The 22376-nt window shown below is 39.8% G+C and overlaps 1 protein-coding gene across 1 annotated transcript in view; it reads right to left on the bottom strand.

Annotated features, from left to right (window-relative positions):
* IL1RAPL2 (interleukin 1 receptor accessory protein like 2) overlaps positions 1–22376 on the bottom strand; it is a 337482-nt gene that overhangs the window by 128019 nt on the left and 187087 nt on the right. The window contains exon 5 of the mRNA XM_066559579.1: positions 17027–17180. Coding sequence (XP_066415676.1) covers positions 17027–17180 — 154 coding nt within the window. The remainder of the gene's footprint in view (positions 1–17026; positions 17181–22376) is intronic.

The raw sequence follows: 22376 nt of genomic DNA, 5'->3' as shown, positions 1-22376 counted from the left end.
CATGCAGTTTAATGGCAAGCAGCTTTGCACCAGCTGTTTAAAAAAAAAAAAAAAAAGGAAAATGAAAAGAGAAGTGCATGGAGTCAGATTCCCAATCAGTCTCACTTTTAAAATCTTGAACTTTTGGAGGAGACAACAGGTGCTGTAAATCAGAAGTTACACCAGAACTGAGCAAGGATTTAATCATGTACTATTTTGTTAAGATACCATCTCCTCCTTCAAATCCAAGATCACATGCTTTACAATGACAGGAAACTTTTCCAAAATCTTTAGCTATTTATGCTCCCAGTGAATAAAGTGTCTGTGCAGAGAGAAGAATTGAAACTCCTCTGACAGCCTTAACATCCCATGGACAGTTGTGGTGCTTATTTTTCTCTTGTTTTCAGCCTTGCTGAATTAATTTCTGACAAACTGAAGCCAGACTGTGTCCACATTACTAAGTGACACTTCGTTCAAGCTGTAGAGATCTATTTATCAGGTGCCCAAATCAGGCACACCAAGTCAAAGGACCCAGTACATAACTGACTTTTATTGTTCTGTTCCTGCTTTTCTCTTGAATCAATAGAAAAGTTCTGAGATAGGCATGTTGGAGAAGTGATGGATGCCATCACTGCTAATTATTCCACCCATTACAAGACACAGAATAAATCACTTTTTGTCTGGTGACTGTCGCATCGAATTTGTAGAGCACAAAAGACACTGCAGATCTGTGATACGCCTCTGTTCTTCTCATTACATAAGAGATAAAGATATGCATACTTAATAAATACATTTATTTTAACAAGATGAAGACAGGCCTAATTCAAGTAGTAGCACTTTCTGAACAGCTTTTTTATTATCACTATTACACGAGCACAAGACAAGTTTTATTTTCAAAATGGTCTTCACAACAGAGCATGGGGTTTTGCCATTTATGTTTCTAGTAACTGCAGCTAAAAATGCCATTTAGAGATGAAGCTGCTGCGCAAGTACACTTTGTTCAATAGAAGAGCCAAACACTCACTTCTATCAAGAGCTCTGTAAGAAAAGCTTCCTTATTCATTAGGTATTCATTCAGCATAAGTTTCCTGTACACTTTCAAGTGTTTGGGATTAGAGGGCATTAGGGAAAAGGATTGGATGTTTTACAACAACAGTTGTAGCTATGGTGCTGTGACAGCTGGAAAAGCTGTGCTCTGACATGTACTGCTGGAGGTGACCATAGGCAGCCCTGGGAGACAGAAGAACCCTGCACAGGTTTTCACATGTACCCTCCTCTGAAACTCCATTTTTCTTCTGCCCAAGACTTGAGATTGCCCGTAAGCATTGCGCTTAAACCTTCTCCACTTCCAGCAGAATAAAACATTTGCTTAAGTTTCGCTGAATGCAGCAGACAATTGGTCCAGGGATGGGCAAAAGGTTCATACTTTACCTTGGTCCCACAGAAATCAGTTAAAGCCCATGAGTACCTCCTGACATTCTTGAGTAAGGAACTGCAGAGTCAGAGCTGACACTGGAAGGCTCAAGCACATCCAAAGCATTTGTCTACACAAGCTTTGAAGAGAATGAAGAGCTCTGAGTAAGCTCATGTATGTGGTACCATTTTAACAATACACAGCAAGATGGGTGTGTATGCCTGCTCCTGGTATAAATGGATTCCTATATCTACTTTTATTTTAGTGTCTTCACATCTTTCTTCAGAGAAGATAATCCATAACCTAAGTGAACAGAGTGTTTTGTAGTTAAGAAACAACTGTTTCATCCCTACTCTTTGTTATCTTTTGAATGAACTGCTTAACATAAAATTTTTATTTTTCATTTTTCTGCTAAATTCTCCAGGGGCATTTATTTTTAAATGGTTGGGGATTTCAGAATAGGCTTCAATTTCAAAACTCAAAACTTGATTTGAATTTAGCCCTGGATGAAGGTCTTTGCTGTGATATGCTTCCAAAATTATAACTACAAAATGAAGTAGCAAAGTCATTTGAGACTTGTTTACTGCATGATAATTTCCACAGCTGGAGCTGCATATGTTTCTCTTTAGCTGGGGACAAAGAATGGCTTGAAAAGCTTGCTCTCTATGGCTAAGGGAATTTAACACCCACCAAAGATCTACTCTGTTCCATGAAAATGGAAGGTTTTTCTTGCCAGCTCACCTCAACTCTGACTTTTCTAACCCTTTACCCTATGCATCTGAACAGCTCTTCTGCAGCATTGGCACCTATGCCTGCCACAGACCAAATACTCACCTGCACTCTGGTGGAACCCTACTGAGGGCAGCACAGGCTCCTCTGATTAACATCAACAGAACCAGACTGTTCATTTCAGATGTTTGCCCCTTCAGTGGCACAGACTGAGTCACACAGTGCCACATCCATCTAACTGCTAAAGGTCAAAGGGACTGCCCTAGATGAAACCAGATTAATACATTTGCTTTTGTATCCTGGATTTTCCTCCTGATGTTGGCTGTCTAGAGCACAGTCACCTTCACCTCAGGAAGCTGGCAAATAACCTAATTTCAGTTTCATGCTGCAATGAATTTCTTGTAAGTCCTATACTATTTCCTCACCCTGTTACTTTCCTGTCACACTTCTCACATTATGTTTTGCCACTCTGAAGCTTTTTTGGCACACATCACCCCTTGTTACAATAGTCACAGCCGTACTTACACCTATTCTATAAGGTTGCCCCTTTCATGCCAAGTCAGTGACTTAAAAATCTTTCCCTTTCAGGCTGAAATTTCCCAGGCATGAACAGAGACCAGAGTTGATTTTGCTGTTGCCATTTTTGTTGCAAGGAAAATATCCGTTTAGATGGTCTTTTTCTCTTCTGAAGGTCAAAAATGCAAAACCAAAGCCTCTGGGACAAGGGAACTGTGCCAGCCAGCCCAGCAGACTGTGCTGCAGGGATGCAGCACCATGACAGTGTGGTGGCATCTATCTCGTCCCTTGGGATAGTCATCACACCATCTGACAGAGATGGAACAGAGCTACATTCCTTCACTGCTTTATATTACATGTGCACCTTGCCTCCAGGAGTGATATACAGCACCCATGACAACAACCCCACCACGGCAGTACCACATTTGTTACACTGACAAATGAGCTTCATACACAGAATTGCAGCCACACGCTTCCCAGTGACTCCATCTCCCCCCTCCTTGCTATGGCTAAAAGGAAAACAGCATTTAATACTTCAAAATACTCCTGCTATTAAAGGGTTTATGATAAACCCTTTAAATAAAGATTTAAAATATTTACTGGTGCACCAGGGTTTCAGATGAGAGGAGGACAACTGCTCCTGTTGTTACTTGTGTTATCTTGCAATGCCCTCTCCAGTGGCAAGGTCCTTGGCACACATGAAAAGCGCAGGCTGAATCTAAATCAGCAGGAGTAACTTCTTAAACTCACCTCCATAACAACCAACTGAGAATTAAACATAAAGGTCAGTACAAAGCAGCACTGTATCCTTAATTTCTACTGCTGATTTGAACTCGTTGACACTCTGGATTCTTTTATGCACCTGTTTAGCTGCCTCCTTCCGTGTCTCTATCAGGTTTTTGGACTGATTTGCACTGATTTGGACTATTGGTGCTGGGTCACAGATTGCACCTGTTCTTTGGACACTCTCTCTTTTTTCCTCCATGACAATACAGCACAGCCTGGTTAAAAGTTCTCAGCCAGACAGTCAAGCATGCATTAGAATGACAGAGAACCTCAAAGATGGAAAAAATCTCTGGGTTTAACTTCCCTTTGTTCTGGGTTAACAGGCATGGCTATGTCATGGATTTGGGAATTTAAACTGCCACTTTCCACACTTGCAGCTGTTTCTCACGTCAGCCTCTGGGATTTGACTATGTCCTTATATTTAGTAAACACAAGAACAACAGAAAGATTTCCTCTAATTTAGGCATCTTCACTTGAAGATAAGAATCTGCAGTTTCATTTCCTATTCTTATTTTCATAATGTAAACCCAGCAAGCCATTACTCACTAAGAATGTCACCAACAGGGAAAGCAGAGAAATGCAAATGTCTGTGAATTAAGGCAGAATCAGAGCAGTAAAAGCACACTAAGCCAAAATCAGTCCTATTTAAAAGATAGAAACATGCCATGAGGCATCCAAATATAATTGATAATATTCTTGAAGTGTAGTATTTTTACCAATATGAGCACTTATCTATTTTCCTTCATCACCTAGAAAATTTAAACAAAACAACAGCCTGTAATGTTCAGATGAAAATATATGCATTGCCCAGTAACTTCTTTTTTAACCTAGACTTTATTATCAATTTTTTAAGATGTTATGTCTTAGCAATACTTTTCTATCCTGCAGCTCAGCTCTTTTCACCCTGGATACTTCAAAAGAAATCCTAACAAGAGAGGTTGGTCTTTTTGCAGTGTTAGGAAGAAAAAAATAAAATCACTCTTTGTCATACTGAAAACATGAGAATGATTCAGAATCAAAGGAAGAGGATTTCATCAAAGGTCCAGAGAGAAGATGAATAGCTTCAGGAAGGAAATGGGCTTTTTAAATGCAGTTTAACATTGAGAATGAATGTAAATATCTAGCCTGGCTGTGCAGAGAGATGGAGGATTTGGGGGAAGGAGAATAGGGAGAGATATAATGTACACAGGAGGGTATCTAGCAGACACTGCAGACTGGGACCTGATGTTCCAAGTTTTTCTTGAACTTTGACTATCTGTCACAGTAAACAGCCCCAGTAAACAGCTGGATTCACACATACAGAACTCAAGGCTAGGAAGAAGAATATTTCAATAAGCAGCTAAGTTACTCTAGGCATGGGGACATCAAGTTTTAGTCTCAATTCTTCCTCCTTCTGACATTTTGAAATGTCAAGCTCCTGTCCACATTGCTGCCTTGTTTCCCACCTTGTCTACAACTGAGCAAAGGAAAGTTACCTGTTCACTGCATAAAAAGGACCACAGGATTACTGGTGATGTTCAAATGAGAAATATGCAACCACAAAGTCACAAAGTAATGGTGCAACTATAGGTCAGGAACTGCAGTGTGGTCAATTTTATGTTCTTATTTGAAAGACATCCATTTCCAAACACCACAGTCCTAGAGAGAATCAGTGAGTGCTCCATGCTGGATGGAGTCTGTCTGCAGAACCTCCATCCATGGCTGCATTGTGGTGTCAGGCACCACAGGGAGCTTCATGAGACTACCAGGGCAAGTGACAAGTTCCTGTCACCTCCAGCTGACACCCCCTGTCAGCAGCTGTGTCAGTGAGAAGCACCCAAACTTAACAACAAAGCTCTTCTCTTGCACCAAAGAAAAGCTGGTGAACAACACAATATTTAAACTCTGCAAAGTCCTTATTAAATGTGACAGCAACAGCTGTAGCAGCTTGAGCACTGACAGAATGAGGAAAAGAATTAAAGCCCTTTTGAGGGTTAGAAAAAGAAAGCAAGTACCATTTTAAATATTAAAATGAGGTCTGGGCTGAAGAGGGAATATAGATCTGGTGGCAGATAGCCAGAGACTTTGGAGGTGCTCAAAGCTGTTTCTCTGACCCTCCCACAACTTAATGGAAAGGAACTTTCTTTCCAGTCCATATCTTCTACATTAAACTAATATATATAATTCACTCTTCTTATCTTCAGAGTATGATGTGTCCCATTAACCTCTCCCCCACATCATGAGCTCCAGCCAAAATAAATCTCAGTATTTGCTTATGAAATGCATAATTCCCATTGCAGTGCCAGAACAGTGGATAGTGGGGAATAGAATTATTCATTTTTGGAAGGTGGAAAAAAAGCAGACATTAAAAATAAAACCCAAAAGAGAGGCATTTTCCCTCACAAATAGAATGATTCAACATGTACATTACAGGTATGCTCAGTTTCCTTGACTCTGCTTTTCTGGAATGAAGGCAATGATAACTTTCCTTGAGGGAATTGTTGGAAGTATTTCTGTGCTTTAGCCTCCTGCTGCAGTTATGAGGCCATGATCTACAGGAACTTGAACAGTCCTGTATAGGAAGCCACTAACATGGAAGAGAACTTTCTCATGGATGTTTGTTTAAGACAAACAATCCCAAGTGAATTAACTTCAGTATATGAGTAAACAATGAAACATTTCTTTGTGTGAGATGTATGAAACTCGTTAAAGGTGAGAACTTAACAGGCTTTGCCACTGCTAGAAGGTGTAGGAACCACAGTTCCAACCCCTGAGGACTCCACATTTCCAGACTGACCTCTTCACCATCTTCTCTTCTTTCAGCAGCAGTCTGTGATCACAGTATTTCCTCTGAGTGCTGCACTGCCCAAAGCTTTAGGGCAGCTTCTTTGCAAAGTGATAGAAAAAGTACTTTAGCTAGAAAAGCAGTGAATTCTCTCCCTCTGGAGTACAACATAGAAAAGCTGCAGTTTTTCCCAGAATGGAATTCTTACTATGAAGGGGGAAAAGAATTTCTTAAGGGGGCAAGTGCTAACATTCCTCTCTGACAAACTCATGTTTTTTCTGAAAAGTCACATTTCTTCATCAGCCTGATACTCTGGTTGGATCTTTCACCAGCTTCAAAAAGACTTTTATATCAGAAAACCAAGTAACAAAGGTCTTCCTCTCTCTCCCTCTAATGCTTCTCACCATATTTCTGAGATCCATCCTTCTCACACTGGCATGCACACCATGCTGAAGGACCCACTGTGTACCCCTCTTATTTCATTTACAAATGAAGTGGCCTGTGTTTCTGCAACATGTGCATATCCCAAGAGAAGCCCAAATGGCATCTCTAAATCAGATTGCTTTACTGCACAGCCATGTGTACCAATATTTAGATAATACTCCCCTTAAAAACATCTGCCTAAATACAGTTGCTACGGCCACTTAGAGGTTACAGAGCTGTCATAGCCTTGGCAGGGTCTTGTTCCAGGTGCATTTCATCTCGCATTAAGGAAGAAAAAGCAGCATGGCAGTGTATTCCAGAGAAGCTCTAAGGGCATACACAGCTTATGGCAAATTGGTTCCTTCCCTGCCAGAAGCTATAACCACTCCTGGCCCAGGATGGGCGGCTCAACTCTCCGCAACTGGACTGCTGATGCGATATGCACTGCATAAAGATGAAAAACCATCTGGTGCTTGGATCTAGCTTCCTTCCATATAACCAAAGCCCTTTTATCATCTCAATCGATTATGAAATTATCTCAGACCAGTTCCTGGCAGACAGGTACCCACACAGGAGAACCAGCTCCAGCCAAGATAAAATCAAATCAGAGACTGCACAGACCAGACTGCTCTTTCTGAGGTGAAACAGGCCTTTAGGTCCGTTGCTGGGCTATACCAGAAAAAAAACAGTATAAGAACAGATAAGAACCCAAAGCTGCCTTAGAAATTTATGACTATATTGTTTATTAATTTTACTGTGAAATCATTTTGGTTTGCAATTCGCACTTTATATTTCCTGCACTTTCTCAGAGTACTTCAGCCTACAGGGCTTGTCATAAAAAAAAAGCCTTGGAGAGCTTTTCATTTCAAGCCAAAGAAAAAGATGAAAAGTTAAATCACTTACTGTTGCATTCGCATTGGCTGCAAATTGATTTTATTTACTGAAACATGCTTGCATTGCAAAAAACACTCAATACACACAGTAAATAAGTCAGTACATGTAAGTCTAATGTAACAGAGTAGTTACCCAGCCCTTTGAAATAGATTGGAGTAATAAACACCTAAACACAAATTCAGTTGAATGCTTATTTTTCTCTTGCTTAGAAAAGGTCAATCAATGATATCAAAGACAAAAAATAGCTTGGTTGGTGCTGATGAAAATTAAGAACATCTTTTCCATGCTGCTCCATGATATCAAAGACAAACAAGGTACTTAACACACCCAGCATATTCTTGTATGTCCTTTCAACTTAAAAATTGCAAGGCACAGAGCAAACATTGGTAAGTTATTAGCTCCAGTCTTCTGGTGAACTTCATAAGAGCAACATCAGAGCCTGAAGCAATACTACTTCTGTCAGATCTCATAAGCTAAACAGGGTCAGGCCAAACAGGTGCTTGAATAAGGCACCTTTGAGGATCACATCACTGCAGTAAGAAATAATGCTGACAATTCAGTAGCGAGCACTATTCCTTCCACAGCAGAACTTTTCATCTCAGACACACAGCTACAAGTGCCAGGCAGGACAAACCAGTTTTGAAAAGCATCAACATCGTGCTGTGAAAATATTATCCTGATCTCCAGCTCAAGTTATAGCAGAGCTTTTCACCTATTAAAATTTCTCCAGTCATTTCAAAGGAACGAGACAGTCATTGCTTCTGGTTCTCAAGCTTTTCTTATGAGACAATATATTAAGCAAGATTTGCAGTTTCTCTGGGTGGGAAAGCTGCATTTTCAGTGGACAAGGCAATCTGCTCACTCATGTGTATCTATTTTACCATTAGCAAAATGGTTTCAGGGGCAGTGTTATTTTGTGCCTGTGCATCTATCTGACTATCTATTATTAATAAAGAAGAAAGAGCATCCAGCCTACATTTTCATGATGAAGGAAACTTACTCTAACACAGAAAATGAAAACATACAAGTTTCTTTCAGTGTGTGCGCTTTACCTCACTGTTGTTGGCAAAACCCCCACAATCCTGTCATTTATACTAAGTCACCTCCAGTACTGAAAGCACAATACACGTAGAGCCACTTAGAGAATGTGGCTCAGCAGCTCCTGGACTGAGCAGCAGTTTTTAAAGTGGGAGCTCATATCTGACATTTACAGTATATTGTCAGTGATTCAGTGAGCTACAGTCGCTGTGCACAAAGACAGGGCATTGGAGAAATGAGCAACCCATAACATGCGTGGAAGCCTTGGCTGCCCACATCAATAAATTAGACAATACCAAATAATCAATGCTATAAACTGCAAACTGCTGATTTAAGGTGGAAGGAAAAAACCATGATGTTCAAGAACATGACAGAGAACTAGGGGGCAACATAGGTCAATAAAAACTAATGCTATTTGCCATTCTAATTACTCTGCATGTTCATGAGCCAGGAAGGCAGGCTGTGGAGCTGTAAGTAAAGCGCCAGGAGTACTGACACTATATATAATTCATAGACTGCAGCATATTGCTACATTTCTCACTGCCCTTAGAACTTGCAGTTTCTCCAGGAGATATGGAGGTAATACTTAATGTTTATCTTCCAAACTCATATTTCATGAGCCCTGTATTAACAGGTCACTCTAGTGAATGGAAAAGCCATCAATCTGGATCACTTGAGGAACTGCAAATGAAGGAGCTTTTATCCTTGTGGATGTATTTTGTTGTCACTTTAACAATGACACAGTTCACACAGCAACCACTAATGGGCACAGGCATCCCTCAGACACTGTCCAGATCCTCAGCTTACAGACTCTGATGAGGTGCTCCTGAAACCAGAAGAGTTGGTCCAATTTATCAGGACCTTGCTGGGTGTCAGGTGAAAAAGAGATGTTAAAAGACAGAACAGGACTGGCACTTCTTCCAGGCGAATGGGCACCCTCATTATACTGATACCATGGTCTGGACTGAATTTTCCTGTGGACTCTTTGCAGACACAGAAGTTGCTGCAGATTTATAACAGGGTTTTTGCATGGTTGAACAAGAAATACTCTGAAAAAGGCAGAGAAATTGCTCCATTTTCCAAATGGGGTCAAAAGCAAACGAACACATTTCTCTTGATGGATCATACTAGGCTTTGCCTGAGGTAGTTGGAAAAGCTAAAGTCACCACAGAAATCAGTGGCAATTAAGTCTGCTTCAACCACAGAAACATGCTTAGCTATCTACAGGAGTTAATAGGATGCCAGACATGTAACAAATCAGAATTGAAATTAAAGTTTTAAGATAAACTTTACTGTATTACAGAAAGCTAATATTTACAAAACAAAGACCTTGGTAAAAATTAATACAAATCACATAAAATATATCAAAAGAAAACTCTAATTGTTGGCACTTCCTATATGTAGCTTTAAATAGATAGTTATTTTGGCAAAAGTTTGAGAACCCAGCTGTGAAATTCATTTCCTGGTTTTTAAGTACTGTATTTGTCAGCACTTAACCCATTTCTGCCTTGCTGTCTCTCATAGAAAGGAAGGTTTCCTTTAGAAAATAAAAATAATAAAAGATGCAATGCATCATTTATAAGAAAGTGCAGCAGAGGAAATGCTAAGAACAGTATCTCCTACCACAGATCTTTTAAAGCTTGGGACTCTCAATAAAACCTTAATTTGGGCAGGCTTTTTGCTGTCCCTTGCATTTAATGAAAAAGTGATTCCCTGATTGTGTCAAGATATTGCAAAGAGATGAAGTCTTGCTATGGAAAGGTGTAATTTATATGAGCAAGTAAATGCCACTTGAGATATGATGTGTCAATATTAGAAGTGAACAGGAAGGATTTTCTGTTCCCAAACCATCTGCAGTCTCCCTCCCAGAAGTAAAAAACTTATGCAGATTTAACTTGATCATTTTAAGATTTCATTTCCAAATTAACAAGTATCTAATTTTCACAATTGTTAGAACTGCAGTCACAAGCAAGCTGCTTTTTTCTTTTTCCATTGTTTTGTAAATATCTTCCCCTGAATAATTTATTTCTCCAGATTCTTTTAATTTATTCTCTTCTGGACCCAAATATTGGTAAAAGTTCTGTTATGAAAAAATGTTTTCTCAGAGAAAGGAAGGCCTTTCTGCATCTACCACCATAAATGCCGTTCATTAGTGAATGGAATGTACCAACACCATGAACTAAAAAAGAAACTGAAAATCTCACCAGTTTTATCCCTCTCCACTGCTTACGTTACATTTGAGGAAAATCTGAAAATGCACACTTTATTTTGAGCTCAGCAGCCTTGGTTGGTTGATCATTGTATCTTTCTTTGTGGCACTTTTTGGGTAGTGATACCTAAAGCCACCATGGCACACAGGCAGGTGCCAGGAGAGCCACAGTGCGAGCCCCCTTCTCCCTTCATTCTCCCAAGCCAAGCTGTGAGATCCAACCCCATATCAGCCAAGGAAACAGAGTGCAAACACCCATCATCCCCTTGCTCCAGGAGCTTTCTGCACAGGGATTTGCTCTCTGTATTACAAAGTATGGGAGGGAGTTCTGACTTATGGATAAAATAAAATTGCCTGTTAAGAACAAAAATAATTCTAAAGTAGAAAGTGCCAATATTCCAGTGTTCCCTGCCTGTACTCCAGCAGCTCCCCATGAAGTTACAGGGAGCAGGAGTTGGGCTTTCAGCTGGAAACAGCACATTTCCTGCCAAAGGGGAGCTCTGGTTGGAACACTTGCATGGGATACAACAGGGGACAGGCATCCCAGGCCATATGTCAGAAGTGATGAGGACTGCCAAGCACTGGGAGTGAGCTGATTGTTCACAGCAGGCAAAGAAAGGCCAAAGCTGCCAAGCCAGGAGAGGAGGGAAAGAATAAAAAGCATGTCCCTACAGCTGCTGACAGCTTCAATATCACTTTAGAATTCTGGCAAATACTAAACAGAGGAAATTTTTCTTTTGGAGATGTGGAGCTAAACAAATAGAGCTCTCAAGAAGGAGCATCTGCTTCCAGAAAAAGGGAGACAGCTCCAAGTACAGCAAACACTTCCCATGCCCACCAGCAGTGGCGATGCAAGGGAGTGAGGAGCAGCAAACCCTGAAGGCCAGAGCAGCCACCACCATCCGCACGTCACCGTGTTTTACCTTGCAGTGCTTTTCAGGCTGCTTCATCAGGAAAATTCACAGGCTGCTTTAGGCTTTCCTTGAAATGTTTTCTGCCTTATTTGAGACAACAGACTCTGTGACCCATGCTTGAAAACACAAACAAATAAGGGAGAGGGGAGCTAACAGCTCTCATTAGAGCTGCTGGCCAAAATCAACAATAAAGCACCAGTGCATTTCAAGCAACTCCCAGATCCCAGGGATTAAGTGAGATATTGAGTGCTGACCGGAACCAGAGCTTGCATTTGGGGAAAATTTTGAAATTTCACAAGAAATATCCTGCAAAACTTCAATTAAAAAAAACATAGCTTCCTCCACAGCTTTCTCCTTCAAACCAGCCTTAGCCCAAGGCTGCTTTTACTGCCTAGGGTTAGGGTTCCAAAAACCACAAAGCCCAGAGCTCCAGGCACACTGCAGCTGCAAAAGGCATCCCAAGGAGAACACAAAACTGCCACAACATGGCTTTCTCCATGGCTTTCTCCTTGGAACCAACCATCAATTACTTTTGCCAATAAAGGGGTTCCAAACCCACAAACAAAATCCAGCAACAGCAGCAGGTGTAATTTGAAAAGTGAGAGATGTAATGAGACTTGAAATAATTTAATTGAAAAACTATGATCAAAGAGTGAATTCGGGCAGAATCATTCAACTCAAGTAGCCATGTGGAATAATTCGTCATTTACGATGGTCAAAACAGATATTGCTGCACAAATGACTTTTAGGAACGGCCAGGCATTTTAGCAGTCTGTGAAGAATATGCCAGAGTAGAGGATGAAGGAAACTTGGAGGACAGAGCTCCTGGACAGAGTGGTCCAGTAACTCCTGCATGTCATTCCAATTCATCACCAGCAGTTTATGAAGTTGTTCAGATGGCCAGCTTCTGCTGTCATACTGGAAAATAATTCACCAGTACAAGCTCACAAATCACCTCTTTCCACAGGCAGCAGAAAGAACAAGGCAACTTCTCTGTCTAGCACAGCTGTCCCTGAAGAAACACATCCCTGCAAACAGCCTCATCCGCCAGGGGCACCTGGGCCACGCTGTGAGAGCAGCTCTTGCTCTCTTCTTAGAGGCATCGCCCTTTCCCAAAGCTCCAAGATATGTCTCCTTGCATTTTCTTCTCAGCCTGTGCCCTCACAGACCAGTGTTCCAGAGCAAAAAGAGTGCTGAAGAAGCAGATAAACACAGCAGGTGTTTTTCACAATGGCACCTTCTCACCCTCAAAGCTATTGAAATATTGCTGTGCATCAAGACAGAGTAAACTTGTTGGTAGGGCTGGGGAAAACAGGAAGATGCAGAAATTGCCTTTCAAAACCAACACTGCATTCTAAGTCTGGGGTTTTTTTTCTTTTAATCTGAATAGTTTAACTGTTCTTTAATAAATGTTGGCATTTACAATACTCATTAAAATGCTTTTGATTGTTGATATTCCTGAATAACTGTAATTTTAATAAATTATAATCATGTAGATTATCTGTAACTTTATATTAGATGCATTCAGTTTTTTCTGAATGGGTGCACTCTAACTTATAATCTAATTAAAAACTGAGTTTCTGTTACATTTTTACTCTTTAGAACCCTAGATTACAGTTTCTAATCTCATTTGTTTGTTACTCTAAAGGTACCAAGAAGCAAAGTGAATTGGTATCAATATATTTTTTTTTTACATAGACTGAAGGGTTATGTGTTATTTGCTAAGAGATAACACTGTTGTCATGTTTCTTCAGCAAAAAAGGCTGACAAGACTTGTTTCACATCTGTCTGCATAATATAACAAACCCATGAAGAACTAGTGATGAAAAAGCTGGTTTGTTGACAATCTATTATTGTTAAATGCACCCAAACACCAAGATTTAGGCACTGCTCATTAGTGCTGTATTGTAGCTCAGGATTTTTTCCCTATAAATACTTTCTGCCAAAATATTTTTCAAATATATTCTAGGCTGCAAGCCTTTCCCTCAGAACCCTGAAGAGCTACAGCCTCTGAAATTCTTTATCAACTGAATCCCACCCAGCTGTTCATTACCCACTGCAGCCAGAAAATGACTTTGCCATCCCTGTGTCCAGCTGCCCCTTCCTGCAAATGCCATCTGACCTGTTTGCTTTCTGCTCTGCTCACCTACCAACACCACTCAGGTCCCTCTGTGTGCCTTCCCCTGACCAGGCATCACACACTGATAGCTTTCAGTTTCCATCTAAGACTGCCAAGATTTCTTTGTTACAAATTATTTCATACTTGCTCATATCATGACTTGGCCACAGAAGAAAGGGAGGAGGAACTCCCCTCCTACCTCTAACTGGCCCACTGAGATCTTCCAGTTGGGTCTGCAAAGGCCAGAAGGCAAGACAGGATCCAAGGAAAGCACACTGTCCTTGCAGCTCCCTGCCACAGGCACAGCCACTAAGACAACTGTGCTGACACTTTGTCACAGGAAATTAAGGGAACACCTTCTAATAGCTCTAATGACATCACTGGACTTTGCTGGATAAATAATAAGAGCAGGGTTGTGTCCCCAGTTGAAAGCCTCTACTTGAAATAAATCCTTAGGCAACACTGATATAAATACCAGACAGACAGACATCCTTCCCTCGGCCCACAGCTGCTCTCTTGTCTGCTGGTAACTTGGATCAGCCTGGCTTGTGGGATCACATCTTCAGCAGAACTGCTGCATTTGGCTGGGATCTCATGAACTATTCTGATTAGTTTTACCAACAGCAAGTTAAAATGGTGCTTCTGGCTCCTGCACCTTGAAATTTTCCTAAAGCTTTTGATGTAGCTTCTGTTATGACAGCACTGCATTTATTCTGATTTCAAGTTTCACTGTTTAGATGCCCATTCTGCATTTAGCTACAAACAGCAAATATTTCATATTGCTACTTACATAACTACCACAACCTTCACAAAGGATTAAAAACCTCACATACCACATTTGATGTGACTTCAAAGAAGAAAAGATTCTTGTCTTACAACCAAGAGATAAACAACTTCATCCACCTAACTGGTGCACTTTGTACTGTGTACTTCTGCAAATGCCTGAAAAACTACAGGGAATCTAAGCCAGCTTCCCCTCTCTACATGGCAGTGCATCTCTCCTTGCTCAAAAGAGACATGGAGTTACCCATTTCACTTTCAGAATAACTCTTCAATAACAATTTCAGGTTACCATGGCTGCTAGCAGTGCCCAACAGAGTCTTTCTGTTCAAAATCTTTATGTTAGAGGAACTCAGACACTTGCCAATAAATGCCAATTCAGACATGATAATAAGTACCAGTAATAGAAACAGCATCACAAAGCTCCTTCAGAAGAAAACAGCAGGCATGATCCTTTTCTCCACATCTGTGCTGCAGGCTAGCAGAGACAATTCTACCCCAGCCTTCAGCAGGATTTTCTAACAGTGATTTTAAAGACCAGGAGGTTCAGAAGTCAGAGCTCTGGTTCTCCCTCTAGCTTCCTCTGGCGCAATATTTTGATGAGAACCCATTTTCAGACAGATGAAAAATGGGGCCCAGTGCAACACCAATTCCAATTCAAGAAAGACCTGGACATACTAAGATGAGTCCTGAAGGACCACAACATTTATTCAGCCAAGTCTCTGAGGATGTCATGTACCTGCTCCCAGCCTGTGATCTGACCTCAGGACCCCTCCCCTGGCTTGGACAGCCACACAACACAAGCAATCCTTTGCTGTTTGTTGTACAAGTTTTCTTTGACCTCTCCCCCACAAAGATCTAAACCTACAGTAACATGTAAAATTCACCAACTGAAACAAAACAAAAAAACCAGGAGAAACAAACTGGTTCATTAAAGCTGTCATTTGCAGCTCTGATCCACATTTTTAGGTTTTTATTTACATAAACTTACTAGCCTCTTTCAGATATCTAGAGAGATTCAATAAGCAAACACATAACATCAGATATGTCTCCCAAACATTTCCATCTGGAAAAGGTGTTTACAAACATATGTGCTTTTATAAACTAAACAAAATTTAATGCAACATGAATTCAGACCAAATTAAAAGAAGAAAAATCTTCTCAAGCATTTTGCAAAATGGAGAACACTGACATATTTCATACTTACATTTTAAATAATCTGATAATAAACTTTTTAGTAAGAGAAATAACTGTAATAAATTCTATATTTAGTTTAGGACAAATTCCCTAAATAGTGAAGTATAAATACACCATAGTGTTTAAATAATGAAGAAAACACATGACTTCTAGCAAGGTCATGATGAGAGGGAGAGCATAAAATACCCATCATGAGGAATTGAGTTAAATGCATCTCATTTTCACTTTGTCAAACTTAGTTCACATTCTGGTTGAAGACCAGCATGCTACTTAGGGTAGCAACCACCCACAAAACAGGTATTATATCTTCATGCATTATATCTTCTTTCATATCTCAGGTCTAGAATCAGGTAGGTCAAATCAGTACTTTAGAGCTGCATCCATGACCAAAAATGGACAATAAAGGGTCACATGACATAGGGCACACAGGGAAAAGAACTCACTGAAAATGAAAAATAATGATAAGAATAAAAAATCAGATTCCACTCAAAATAAAGGGAAGACTTTTTTTCAAGAACCTATTAGAAACATCATATGGAATAGTTCAGTTTGATATAAGAGGAATTCTACCAGGCACTGCTTTGAGTAGGGCCCTGTTTTAATCAGTATGTGAGGAAGATACCTAACCATTTGTTTATATGGTTTTGTGTGAAAAGCTGAAGAAAACCTCAACTGTTTTCAGGTACTTGCAAAGTTCCACAGACACAGAAGGCAAAGTAATAATTATAGATGTCATACTGTACAATGAGATGAAAAGGGAGCAAGAATATATCAGTAGACAATACTTATTTTAGCTGTTCATTTTTGATACCTGGCAAAAATAGACAGAAAAATACTGTTGTCTGGTAAATACTCCATAGAGTCAGAGCCATAGAGTGTATGACCTCCTGACAGGCAGGTTACTTTGTTTTGGCAGTCCAATAGTGCTGACTTCACTCTTGGAATAAGTTGCACCATCCTCTTCACTAAAGACAATCCTTAGACTAGAAAAGTTGATCATCATAAATTAAAGGAAAACTTAAAAATATGGAGCATTTACAGGTTTTCTACAAAGCAAAAGGTAAAAGTACCCTTCCGTGGAATTTTAGAAGATCTTGATATAAATTTCCCAGAGTCTGGGACTGCTCAGCTACTGGGATTTGCTTTGGACTTATTTCTGTCAAACAGATTCACTGACAGATTTCACCGACATATGAGTACCATTTTTTTCATTATTTCAAAGCTTTAATTTTTTTTTCTTTTGGCATAGAAAAAAGATCCTTACCAGTAACCTTCAATTCAACTGTCCTCCGTATAAGCTTGCCTTCAAACTTTAGTTCACAGGTATAATTTCCTCCATCTTCTTCCTGGACCTCTTGAATTAAGAGAGTATTTCCCTTCTGAATTACAACACTTCTCCACATTTTTGGCTCACATTCCTGCAAAAGAAAAAAATCCAGTGACAAAATTACCTGGCTTGTACAACATAAGACAGTGTTGTGTGATCATATTTTCAGTATTATACATAAGGAAATAACCACCTAGATATATTTTGTAATTAAAATTAAAATTCAAATATAATTTCAGAAAGCACAGAGATCTGAAACTGGAATTAATTTGAAGAGTGAAATTAAACAGAAATGTTTTTAAGGTTCAGTTATTCCTACTGTATCGCATGGGCTGTGTTTAATACATGGTGCCCTCAAGCAATGGCTAAGTATCTTCTTTTTCTTCATATAACTGCCAAGACCTCTCCTTTAGGATGGACCATTAAAATATGTCTCTATTTGAAGGGAGTAAGGGCAACATCTGTTAAGAGTTAGCCTGAAGGCAAATTTTATACATAGTCCCAGGCCAGGACCATTTACCAGTAGAAGAAAACAGGAAGAACAGCAGTCTTTTGAGAGAATTCAGAAGCCTGATTTCCTTACAGCCTTATTTCTCATCACTGGCTTCTCCAGCACCTGAAGAGCTTTGATTCAGTCTTTTCCCATCACCAGGCACTTTGCAACATCACCTCCTCCGTGCACCCTGTGATGCAGGACATGGCATTGATAGCCTGCAGCTCTCACAGACTTCACCCACACAGTCCTTAGCTGTTGTTTGGCAGATTTAGGTTCATTGCTACAAACTGTGGTCCTACTGGAAGCATGTTTGAGTCCTTCTGGATAGGGTGTGATACAGTGTAAGAAGAGGCTCTGCCTTTCCTAACATACTGGATCTTTGCAGGCAGATCAGTCACTTTCCATGTGAACAGCACTCATGATTGAATCATTCTTGGAATGCTCTGAACTAAAAGCACGGTCCAAATCTAACCATTGTCTCTTGAAAATGGCACCTTAAGATTATGTATTTATTGCCTCTAAACACCTTTAACCTCAAGCCTCTTCTCCCTGCAACAAAACCATACTTTTTGAGTTCTCTAAAGCACTCAGTAGTCCCAGCACCTCCAGAGGCTCTGGCTAATCCTGTACCCAGGAAACACAAAGTAACATAGGGCCTGAGTGCTTTCAATGCCTCTCTACTACCTCTCTCAAGGTGGCAGCTTGGAATAAGCTCTCAGACTGCTGCAGTCTCACATCAGGCTCAGCAACTTCAGAGACTGGTGACATGCCCACACCTATGCCCCATTTTCTGCTTGTCTGCAACAGCAGTGTCAGAAACACAGAAAACAAAATAGAACAAAGCTTTCTCTTAAGAAAACAACCAAACAAGAAAATACGTCAACACGCAAATATATTGTACCACGGTAAGAGATCAGCATGACATAAACATAAATTTTTCATGGACTCCATATGCATTCCAAACCCATGTCAGATTCTAAATTCAAGGACCACGACAGAGAAATAAAAAGATAGGACTGAGTGTTTCTGGCCTTGCATTTAAAAAGGGAACACTAAAGAGTTCTCCCTGTCCCTAGGAGGCCAAATTCAGTCACAATATAATCAGGTTTCAGATTCAGAAGCTGTGCAACACTGCTGCAGGTACCAGAGTGATCAGTGCATCTCTCTGTTTCTAAAGAACAGCTGTAAGGGAAGCATCATCTTGTCTCCCAAGTGAACTTCAGTTAACACTGGTGATAGAGAATGACCAGAACCCAGATCCCATCTACTGTGCTGAGACTCACTCAGGACACAGATCTGACCCAGGAAATTCCATTAAATCCTTTCTGATTTGAACTCAAAATTTTGGATCTATTGAAAGGTACATCAACCACCTACTCAGTGTAACTAAATCTGAACACTGGGCAAAGAATATGATTCAGTCCTATTCAATCCTAGTTTAGAAGGAATACAATTCCCAGGACACACAAAGTAAGCATATTTCAGATATGCACCCTTTAGTGCAGCATTGAAATAACCTGTGTTCCCAGTTTTACATTCACTATTTTATTTTTAAAAGCATGGGAACAAAGAGATGGAAGACACATTTTTATACGCTTTATATTTTTATATAAAGCATATAAAATTTGCAATAAGAAGGATGACACTACAGGAGTAGAGGAAGGATTTACTACTACAAAGAGTAATAATTTAGCAAAAAACAATGTGTGTGCTATTGTGGTTTTACATAGAGGAGTTATTTTGGTGGAATTGTACCACTAATTTCCTTATTATTTCTTTTTTATCTTCTTGAAACACTTCCTATTAAAGATTATTTATAAGCCTTTCTTTCCCAAATTTCAGCTAATTATTTTTTAATCTGCTGACTATGCAGGCTTTACAAAATTATGTTGAAAATGCTTGTTTATACATTTAATACACAAAACTAAAAGCAAAAAAGGGGAGAAGCTGGAAAATGGCTGAGAAACAAAATTCTTACAAGTTTTTATATTCTGAAAACAATCTAGATTTTACTGCCAGACGTCTACTATTTTCCCTAAAAGGGTAAGTGCTCAATTGCATGACTCATTGCGTGGAATCACAGAATAGTTTGGGAAGGGACCTTACAGATATCTCTTTCCAACTCCCCTGCATGAGCAGGGATAGCTTCCAGGAAACCTGGCTGCTACAAGCCCCATCCAACTGGTGTTGAACTCTTCCACAGATGGGGAGTCCACAGCTTCTCTGGGCAGCCTGTGCCAGTGCCTCACCACTCCCACAGGAAAAAAATTAATATCTAATCTAAATCTACCCTCCTTTAGTCCAAGGCCATTCCCTCCTGTCCTTTCACTACATGCCCTTGTGGAAAGTCCCTCTCCAATCATCTTCTAAGCTCCCTCCAGGTACTGGAAGGTGTTCTAAGTTCCCCCAAAGGCTTTAACCAATTAATTGCTCTTTTCTGCTTTTGCATTATGTTTCCCTGATAGAAGAATCTGGAAGTTTCTTTTTCTAGACTATTTACTTTCCTTAGACATCTGAAATGTTTGGGGTTTTTTCCCTCCAGTAATTAAAGTGTCACTATTATGCATCTTTTTCTCTTCCTTGAAATCTAAGTGGCAGTACCTCAAAAGTCTATTTTTCTGGGTAGTTAACAACTACCTGTCCTCCACCTGACATTTTGATTGTTCTCTTAGCCCTCCTTTCAACCTAGTAGTAGAAAAGACATGATGGAAATGGATTAAGACTGCACACTCAAGAGGTAATATACCTTTTCTCTCTGCCAGCTGATTTTTCATGAAACTGCTCTTACTCTTAAATCCCATTCATTCAATCATGCCTTGACACACACATTTACTTTAAAAAAAAATCCCACACATCTTGTCAAAACAGTTCTAATAGGCATAACTGAGCTGAGCATATATCAATGGCATTAATTGGGGAAATCTTTAAAAATAAATATTTAATGCAGTGTAATTCTAGCCAGAAGTGAAGCTCATACTACTGTTAAAACAAATTCTCACAGCAAATGCTATATTGTGTACCGGGTGTGCACGTGGAATTCTATTCAGGCATAATTAAGAGCATGTTTAAATTACAGTTAACTCCCAGTAAATTGATGCAATTACTAGCTCAGATTCATTAATCCCTCAACACAGAGAAGCCTTTTGGAAGGCAGAGCAGGTTCTGCACACAATGAGCAGGCATCATCACTGTGTTGTCTGATGGTGTTTCATAGGTCAAGTCCAAATTCCCTGACTACCATGAACTGGCAGGTTCTCACAAGAATTTCTCTTTTCAGCAGAAGGAATAAAGAAGGAAATCTCAAAAACTTCCTCATATTTATTTATCTGTCTAGTGTTTTGTTTCAAACAACTTATGCTCCTTGCCTGGGTGAAAATCTCAAAATATTCCAGCATAATGGAAAGGAATATCCCCTCCCACTGGCTCCCACAGTGCCTCTGGAGTAGATTTACTCAAGAAGTAAATCTGTACACAGATTTTATGTACTTTATGTACACATCAATCTTAAAATCTACAGGATTTTAAGAAGGATCCAGTGTGCTATGACCAGAAATGGATGCCTTATTTGGAAAGTGAGGGTCAGATCCTAAGGCAGGATAATAGTTTACACTATTCTTCAGGAGAAGGGACCTGCTTCTTGTTACTCACATTCCCTCCCACAGCATGCTTTTCAGTCCTAGACTGCTGTTTGTAGGGGCTACCCCAGTATTCACCAAATTATTTTGAAATTCATAAAATTATATATTTTCTAGAAATTGGACTTCTGCTATTTTGAATATGCAGACTTGTATTAACAGTAACATAATAGTCTCTAGAATATCCAAAACTCTGTTCAGAAATAAGTTTCAAGGGATAACCTGACATACACACCTTCTGTGCAACATCAATATTGTGACTGAACACTGCTGAGCTTCCTGACTCAGGTCTAGATAACAAAGTTGTTTCTCTAAGAGCCCAACTGATAACTTGTAATTGTTCATTATAGATAAGAAGGTGTATGTAGTAGGTAATCTCACTCACATCTCTTTTCACTATCAAGCCAAACTAAAGGTTGTCGATGGCAATTGTCTCTCTGTTATCATCCAATGACAAAGTCTGTTCAGTTTCACCTCAGCGATGATTTGTCAGTCAGCTGCCACACTCCAGCCTGGTGTCACACAACCTGTGTGACACCCAGACAACATGGGTGGGATTCTGGAACAGATCCTTCCACTCCCTGTCTTGGTCAGTACAAAGCATCACTGGTGTGGGGCTGCACATGCATCTTCTTTAGACTCATTTCTGCTCCATGACAGCTGAAGATCATTTCTGCCAGACTGTTTTTCAGTGTGCTTTTGCAAAAAATTGAGATCTTCAGTGATCTAGTGTTCAGTAATACCAAAGCAGAGAGGGCAAGAAGCAGCTTCTCTTCAATATCCTCTTTACACAGGAGATTCTATGATTAACTAAATACATATAATTGACATATGAACAGCACTGAAGATATCAACCCATATGCTGAGAAAGAGCTTCAACTGTTGAAAGGAAACCTTTTTCACACTAACAGTGGATTATGGCACACATTTTGTTACTATAAGATATAGCATGTGAGATTTCTGTAAAAAAACAAATAGATGACAACTTTTATAGTTGCTCATTTCAGCTGCAACCTGCTAAGGAGGAAAAAAATCTGCTAGTCTGCCCATATTACTTATTTCATACAAAAGATTCTTTAAAGAATGTTATTAAGGTTGGCAAATCAAGCACTCCAAATTTAGGTTTTAACTAGTTTGTATGTTTCTGTCTGTATTA

Source organism: Molothrus aeneus, chromosome 14 (genome assembly GCF_037042795.1).
Source record: "Molothrus aeneus isolate 106 chromosome 14, BPBGC_Maene_1.0, whole genome shotgun sequence".
Taxonomy (NCBI): Eukaryota; Metazoa; Chordata; class Aves; order Passeriformes; family Icteridae; genus Molothrus; species Molothrus aeneus.
This window is presented reverse-complemented; position numbering and strand designations above follow the sequence as displayed.